At 43.6% G+C, this 8,856-nt stretch overlaps 1 protein-coding gene across 1 annotated transcript; it reads right to left on the reverse strand.

The window, feature by feature from the left end:
- Positions 1–4,451: 4,451 nt before the first annotated feature.
- On the reverse strand, positions 4,452–8,715 carry LOC121963137 (formin-binding protein 1-like; the record flags this gene model as incomplete). Its single annotated transcript, XM_042513467.1, has 8 exons — positions 4,452–4,828; positions 5,802–5,960; positions 6,703–6,839; positions 6,955–7,085; positions 7,509–7,620; positions 7,972–8,081; positions 8,398–8,412; positions 8,527–8,715. Coding segments are annotated over 8 exons (882 nt in total), but the record flags the coding sequence as incomplete, so codon positions are not given.
- Positions 8,716–8,856: the final 141 nt, after the last annotated feature.

The following is an 8,856-nucleotide window of genomic DNA, read 5'->3' on the forward strand; positions in this document are numbered from 1 at the left end:
GGACCACAAGACCACAGGACTGTGCATCACAAGACCATGGGACCACATGGGACCACAAGACTGCAATACCACATGGGACCACAAGACTAGGGGACCACAGGACCGGTTTGGGGTGTCAGGGTCAGTGAGGATGACCAGCTCCTTCAAGATGAAATTCTTCAGACTGATGAGATCATCAGCAGGTCAAACCTGACCAATCAGCTGATGGGTTATTGATTGGAGTGAGTAGATGATCAGTTATTGATTGGAGAGGAGCTGATCAGTTATTGATCAGGTGGGAGGTCAGTGGGGTGACGACAGTTCAGTCTGACGGAGACACAAAGAGAAGAAGAAACAGATGGAGGAGAAAAATTTCTCTAAATTAATCATCACTTCCTCATTCAGTCGTCATGGAAACAACATCTCCATCTGCCGTGTGTGTGTGTGTGTGTGTGTGTGTGTGTGTGTGTGTGTGTGTGTCAGATGGTCCTCAGCAGGGTTCAGAACACACACACACACACGCTGAGTGCACTGGCCAGAAATCAAGATCTGTGTGAGAGAAGAAGAAGGGAGGCGTTGAGGAACATTTTGTTATTTTACAGGAAATGATGGAGACGCTGCGACTTAATGAAAATCACTAATATTCAATGATCAATAATTCCACAGCAGGTGGCTCAGAGTAAACTTGAGATTGTAGTATTTGGACCCTGAAGCGTCCTCTCTGTGTTTTAGGGTTCATAAACTCTCCTCCGTTTTTTTTCTGCTGATTCTTTCTGACAGAAAGATTGTATTTTCCCATGATCCCTCAGTTTCATTCCTTTTCCTGTGATTGTTTGACTTGTTTTCTTAAAATTAAAAAAGAGGCGTCATCATAAATCAGCTGGCAGAGGTCGAGTTTGTGGCGCCGCTGCTGCATGAACTTGTCGCCATCTGCTGGTTAGACATCTGTATTACATCTGCACAAAGGGTTAAGCAGATTTATTTCTGCTCCTCAATTTAACGACACTGAAACACAGAAACAGCTGCAGCTCACTTTGTTTTTCATCCACTCTGCAGAGTGCTGACATCTCTCCTCCTGTGAAGTTATTTTTATCATCATTAATAACATTAATTTTATTATTATTTTTTACATTATTATGATTGTTACTACCATTACCATCAATATATTATTACTGTTATCATCATATCATTATTTTTATCATTATTATTATTAATATTATGAATTTAATTTTTAGTTTTGATTGACCTTTTAGTTGGATTTCTGCTGCCTTCCTGCTGATTTCTCTGTCTGCAGAGTGCGCTGATGCATCAGATTTAAAAACTGTGAAATCTCATTCATTAATCACTTTGACTAAATGATGGCGGGTCACCCACGCGCGTCTTATTTCCGTGTAAGAACCGACCGAGACACGACTTTGCAGTTTAAAAACTGGCTGATATCAAGTATGAATATTCAGTTTAACTATATTAATTTAATTCAGCATGAATAAAGTTTTTCTTTCCAACCTCCTAAGAGGCGATCACATCTGCGAGTCACTAATCACGAAGGTTTGACTCAAACACTCAAACACAATATTATTTTCAGCACACTGTAACTACACACACACACACACACACACACACACACACACACACACTGTAACAGATCACAGTTAGCTTTTAGCTTAGCGATTAGCTCTCATTTAGCATAGCATTAGCACCGTGCTGCACTACTACACAACAACTGCATCAGCGATTAGCGTTAGCTGTTAGCATTAGCATCCATTCAGACATCACTACAGTGACACAGTCCGCACCAAACTTCACCGAAACCCTCAGACAACCTCCAGACAACCTCCACAACCTTCAGACAACTCGCAGGTTTTTGGGAAAGTTTGTCCTCTCCTCTGGGAGCAAACAACAACAGAGGAGCGGAAACATGACGTCACTCACCATAGTTTGAAGGGTTAATAAAGTTGTCTCCTTCTGGCTCTCAGCTTGGCCAGAACAGCAGTTTATTATCACCCCTCTGGTCGAATAATCGAGTTTTTCAGAGGGACTCGCTCAGCTCACCGTCATCCGCACACCGCACCTCCTCCAGACGATTTTAGGACGTTTCACAGGAAGTGACGTCACGCCCAGGTGCGCTCGCTCGTCCTGTCGCCTGTTTTTTTTTTCCTCTGGGAACCTAAATCACCCAAAACTTTCTTCATATGTTATTCAGGGTCTGACATGCGAAACCAGCATAAAAGTTCTCAAAATTAGCTTTGATCCAAATCTGAAATCATTTCAGTTTTTCCAGTTTCCTGCAGCTGGTTATCCTGATCAATATCACCGACTGTTAGCCAGCACAGAGGAGATTTCTTCTTTTTCAATATTTAATTTAAAAAAATGTAGAAAAATATCAGAAAAAGCAGAGCACAAACACACAGGAGCACAGATAACTGCCGATCAGAATAAATCATTTTAAAATAAACTTCTTTGTCTACAATTCTACAATTTCATTTAGCAGACGCTTTTATCCAAAGCGACGTACAACACAAGCAAGAATTTAGACTTAAGGAAAAAACCCTTAGTAAGTGCAAAGCTTTGTAAAAGCTTTTTTCTTGTTCATGTCCTTCTTGATGTTTTTATTTTGAAAAATAGGACGAAAATGTTTATTATTACATTTCTTGTCAAATGTAGATAACATTAAAATCAGTGCAGATGGATCCTCCGACACGTTTCGCTCATCGAAAGAGTTTTATTTTTAAATATAGTGGAGTCGTTATTCCATTAAATGCTTTCATGAGGTGAAAAATTGGGGATGAAGCAGAACTTCCAGGAGAGAAAAGATCGCTGATGAAACTCAAAGAAACAGGAAGTTTGTTTGCAGGTGTTTCATGGCGACACAAAGCGAGCGAACATTTGATTATTGATCACTGATCATTTATGCTCCGTCTCACAGACCGTTTGAAAAGAACGTCCAAACGCAGCTATGCACTTCTGAAGTTTGAGATTTATTTTTCCAAAATAAAGTTAAGGAATAACTCACTGATTTCAGCCATGCTTGACTTCCCATCAGCCCCAGCTGGCGGGGGATTGAAATCAAACACGCCCGTCCTCATGCACTTTGAGCCCGACCGTCACAGATCTGCTGCCGGCTGCAGGATCAGCCCGAACTGATTTTTACACACCAGCAGAAATACATTTCAATAAATCAATAAAAACCTGCAGACGGTCTGAGAGCTGGAGGAGACGCCTGCAGGTACACGAGATCCTCGACCGCCACCCTGCTGCATCGGATCAATAATGTCTGAATATCATCTGCATCCTGATCATCAATACTTTGATCTTTATGGCTTCATGATATCTTCAGAAAAACATTTCTGCCTCAGAATACAGAAATCTACTGACAGCTGATCAATGTCTGACCGACAGCTGATCAATATCTGACCGACAGCTGATCAATATCTGACCGACAGCTGATCAATATCTGACCGACAGCTGATCAATAGCTCAGTGGTTTCAGGAAGTAGTCTGCCCGCCGCAGGACCTACTGACAGTAAAAAGAATTAGTGTTTGAATCAGAGTGGACTTTATTTTGAAAGTTTCACATACAGGAAGTTGAAAAGAGCGTGATCAGCAGTCTCACGTCTTCATAAGAAAAACAATAACTGATCAATATCGCACTATCAAATAAAAAAGTTTCACATTTCACACAATCAATAACAGATCATTGATCAACAAGCAGGGGGCGGAGCCAGGCTCAGGGGCTAGGAGGGATAACATACAGGTAAATTTGGGGGCGGAGCTTATTTCAGCAGGTACATGGGGGCGGGGCTACACCTGTACAGCTACAGTTTATATTTACACTCAGTCTGTGATGTCGCCATGACATCGCTGTGACATCGCTGTGACATCACTGCGACATCACTGTGACATCACTGCAGGATGTTCAGTTTCTTTTTTTCAGTCTCTCGTCCGCCAACAGGAAGGAGCGTCCTCCGTTTTCTTTTTACAAACGTTCAATCAGCTGGTGAACCTGATGTCAGGTCAGTTTGTCAGCAGATAAATTACAGAAACTGTCACATCAGAAAACATTTCAGTCGTTTTGGATTCAATTGTAAAATAAGACGTTCAATAAATCTGATCAGAATTTTAGTTTTCCTTCTGTTCCTGTTACATTGAACATTAATGTGGATTCACTGACACTGGGTTTGGGACCTGTCTAATGTCTGATCTATCATCTGACACTGTGTGTGGGACCTGTCTAATGTCTGACGTGTGTGTTTGGTTTGGGACCTGTGTAATGTCTGATCTGTGTGTATGGGATCTGTCTAATGTCTGATCTGTGTGTTTGGGACCTATCTAATGTCTGATCTGTGTGTTTGAGATCTGTCTAATGTCAGATCTGTGAGTTTGGGACCTGTCTAATGTCTGATTTGTGTATTTGGGACATGTCTAATGGCTAATTTGTGTTTTTGGGACCTGTCTAATGTCTGATCTGTGTGTTTGGGACCTGTCTAATGTCTGATCTGTGTGTTTGGGATCTGTCTAATGTCAGATCTGTGTGTTTGGGACCTGTCTAATGTCAGATATGTGTGTTTGAGACCTGTCTAATGTCTGATTTGTGAGTTTAGGACCTATCTTATGTCTGATCTGTGTGTTTGGGACCTGTCTAATGTCTGACATCGGTTCACCCTCTCTTCCCTTGTGTATCGACAGCAGTCTGTCATCTGATTGGCCGAGATATTTCAAGAGTTTAACTGTCCAATGAAAAGCTGTTACCCGACTTCCTCAGAACTCTTTCCTTTACATCACTTCCTGTGGCGAGACGTCCTCATTGGTGGATTACTGTGCTAGACTAGCCGACTACTCTGCACAAAGCCTACAGGGTGAGGACAGACAGAGAGACAGAGAGACAGAGAGACAGAGACGGACAGAGAGACAGGTAGATATGTGAGACAGGAGGTCAGACTGCGGCCGTCTCAAACAGCGACTCTCTCAATCGTGTCAACACTGATAATAAAGGACAGAGTGTCTTCATGTCCTGGACAAAACGAGACATCTGAGGCCGTCTCCTCCAACCTTTTCTACATTTGGAATCTTAGAAGGCAATTAATCAGTCAATTAAAGAAAACAATTAATACATCAACAGAGGCGGCTCAGTCCTCTGACGGATGAGAAACACCTGCGCTAAAGGTGTACAGATGAGTGACACAGGTGAGAAACAGGTGAGTCTCACAGAGGAGACTCACTGGTGAGTCACACAGGTAAATCTCACAGGTGAAAAACAGGTAAGTCACACAGAGGAGACTCACAGGTGAGTCACACAGGTGAAACTCACAGGTGAGTCATATAGGTGAGACTCACAGCTGAGAAACAGGTGAGTCACACAGAGGAGACTCACAGAGGAGACTCACAGGTGAAAGAGTCCTCCGGGGGAGAGCAGGGTGAGTCTCACGACAGGTGAGTCTCACAGGTGAGTCATACAGGTGAGTCTCACAGGTGAGTTACACAGGTGAGTCTCACAGGTAAGAAACAGGTGAGTCTCATAGGTGAGTCACACAGGTGAGAAACAGGTGAGTCTCACAGGTGAGTCATACAGGTGAGTCTCACAGGTGAGTCTCACAGGTGAGTTACACAGGTGAGTTACACAGGTGAGAAACATGTGAGTCTCACAAGTAAGAAACAGGTGAGTAGCGCTCAGCACACAGACAAAGCTGTTGACATTCAGAGTTCAAAGGTCATAGAGGTCATGGGGTCAAAGTTCATCTGGCGGTCACAGAGTGACAGCTGCGCAGAGGTCACTAAAGGTCACATTTAGAGGTCGTGTGGAGGTCAGATGTAGGTCATCGCACCTTTGGCGCTGCTGTCCAGGAAGACTTTGATGTAGGAGGTGGGGACGTATCCCTCCTCCTCCAGGTTCCTCCGCACTCTGGTCCAACCGTCACCTTTGTCCTCCTCCACCACAGAAAGTAGTTCCCCCTCCACCATCGACAGCGTGCCTTCATTCTGACCTGCAGACCATCAAGAACATGTTGAGAACAAGGAAAACCAGGGGAGAACAAGAGGAGAACCAGAGTTGAACAAGAGGAGAACCAGGGGAGAAAAAGAGGAGAACCAGAGGAGGTTGTCGAAGGAGGAGATTCTCAGTTACAGGCTGATCGCTCAGTCAAGAGTTTTAGCTGAAATCCTTGAAAAGCCTTTTGGTAAAAACAGCAACTGCATCTGTCACCGTGCTGAAGGATGTTGTTGTTGAACTGGACTGCAGAAAACAGAAGGTTTCCATCACAGAATCACACAAAACTTCATCAATATTTATTAAATGTGTATAAAAACTCAACGTGGAGCTGACTCTGTTTCCACTGAGTGATGTTCTGCAGCTTCTCCTCTGGTGGTAACATCCCAGTAACCATGGCGATGGATGTTCAAAACATTAGCAGCTTTATTTCTATTGCAGCCGCCGCATTAGCCGTCATTATTTCCAGTCCACTGTTGTTCTCTGTGCTGCTTCCTTCTGATCTGTGGATCAGCATGTAGAACTCAACATGGCCTGATCAGTGTACTACTGATGTTCCAACAGAACCAGAAAAAAAACAGTTTTTAAATACGCTGCCCCCTCTGGAATATCCTGAGAAACCCCAGGAGACATCACCGTGTACCTGTACCTCAGAAGAGGCACTGACAGCAGTACTTCATGTGTTAACAATAGTACTTCATGAACTAACAGTAGCGCTAATGCTTCAGATAATGCAGTACCTTGGAACGGGTAGAGGGACTTGCAGGTGCCGATACTCGGTAACGGTTCTTCATCATCAAAGTCGTCATCAAACTCCGAACTACGAGACTTAAACTGAAGCTCTGCGCTGTTGTCTTCAGTGTAGCTGCCGTCAGGACTGAGGACGGGCAGACAGAGAGGAAGACAGACAGAGACCAGTAGTAAGTAATCACTAAAAAGTACTCAGTAATGAGTAATCAACAGATAATACTCAATAATCAATAACCAATAACCTCTCTCTGCTGGCTGGACTGCGGTTGTCGAGCTGTTTCAGGCTGCTGCTGCCGGGCGTCGTCACCAAACCTCCACTCTGCCTCCTGCTGCTGTGATCAGCCAGTCTGCTGTCCGCCTCCGACAGCCACGCCTACAACATACAGGTAACACACATGTAAACATATATGTAACATACATGGAACATATATGTAAACATACATGAAACATACATGTAAACATCCATGCTGGCATACATGTTAATATATATGTAAGCACACATGTAAACATACCTGTTAACATACATGAAATATACATGCTCTAACGTTATCTCGCTGTTTTCCTAAAACAATGACAAACTATTAAATTGATGCTAACATGCATGTAACAAACATGTTAACAAATATGTTTACAAGTAACATGCATGTAACATACATGAAACATACATGCTAACACAAATTTAACATACATGAAACATACATGTAAAATACATGAAACACATGTTAACATACATATATTTTTCATGTATGTTACATGCATGTCAACATCTGTGTGCAGTAAAGTGTGTCTTTTGGACCTGGTGTGTCCTCAGCTCGTCCTCCAGTCTCTGCAGACTCTGTCTCACTTCGTCCAGTCGAGGCTCCACACTGCCGGGGTCGCCCATCTGAGGACTTCGTTCATAAACCCCCCTCACCTCCTTCATAAACCCCCCTCATCCACACCCGAGCATCCCTGAGACAACACACACACACACACACACACACACAGACATACAAACACACACACACAGACATACAAACACACACACACACACACACACACACACACACACACACTCACACACACACGCACTTTGATTGTGAATCTCATGATCAATATTTTATTATCGTTAGATTGAACAGTAAACTTCCCTCTCAGTGTGAAATGTTTAAAGTTTCTGACATTTCACTGCGATCAATGGTGTGTGTGTGTGTGTGTGTGTGTGTGTGTGTGTGTGTGTGTGTGTGTGTGTGTGTTGGTGTGTATCTCAGCGTGTGTACCTCTGCTCTCTCTCTCTCTGGATCTCCTGGTTGATGTTGTTGATTCTGGTCTGAAGTTTCTTTCTTCTCTGTTCAGGAGGGAGGTGACTGCAGTCTGCAGGACTGGAGCCCTACAACACAACGCAACACAACGCAACACAACACAACGCAACGCAACACAACACAACGCAACACAACACAACACAACACAACGCAACACAACACAACACAACACAACACAACGCAACGCAACGCAACGTAACGCAACGCAACAAAACACAACAACAAAACAAAACATCAAAACAAAACAAAACATCAAAACAAAACAAAATAAAATAAAATGAAATATAATTAGATTTACAAAATATAAAATGTGGAGCAGCGTGTGTTTGTGTGCGTGTGTGTGCGCGTGTGTGTGTGTGTTTTATACAAGGGTGTGATACTGACCAGTTTGAGTGACAGCTGTCCAATCAGAGAGAAGCGGGAAGGAAAGCGACATCATTAAAAACACACATTTGGATTCTTAGACTGTGTGTGTGTGTGTGTGTGTGTGTGTGTGTGTGTGTGTGTGTGTACCCCTCTCTTAAGGCTGCGCAGACACTGCTTCCTGGTTCTGGAGCCAGAGGTCATGAGGTCATTCAGCCGCTGTGTGATTGGTTCTCTCGAAGCAGGGGGCGGGGACTGGGGACTGTTAGCCACGCCCCCGGGTGAAGGTGACGTCGGGGGTGGAGGTGGGGGCTGCCGGGGGGAGGAGAGGAGGGTCAACAGCTGGAGAGAGAGAGGAGGTGTGGTCAGTGCAGCCAGGTGAGTCCTCCAGGTGAACCAGCCACCTGCTGTGTGTGTATTTAAATATAAACATAGTAATTATACTGTATATGAGTGTGTGTATTTAAATATAAACACAGT

Source organism: Plectropomus leopardus, unplaced genomic scaffold, assembly GCF_008729295.1.
Source record: "Plectropomus leopardus isolate mb unplaced genomic scaffold, YSFRI_Pleo_2.0 unplaced_scaffold1002, whole genome shotgun sequence".
In the NCBI taxonomy this organism is placed as follows: domain Eukaryota; kingdom Metazoa; phylum Chordata; class Actinopteri; order Perciformes; family Serranidae; genus Plectropomus; species Plectropomus leopardus.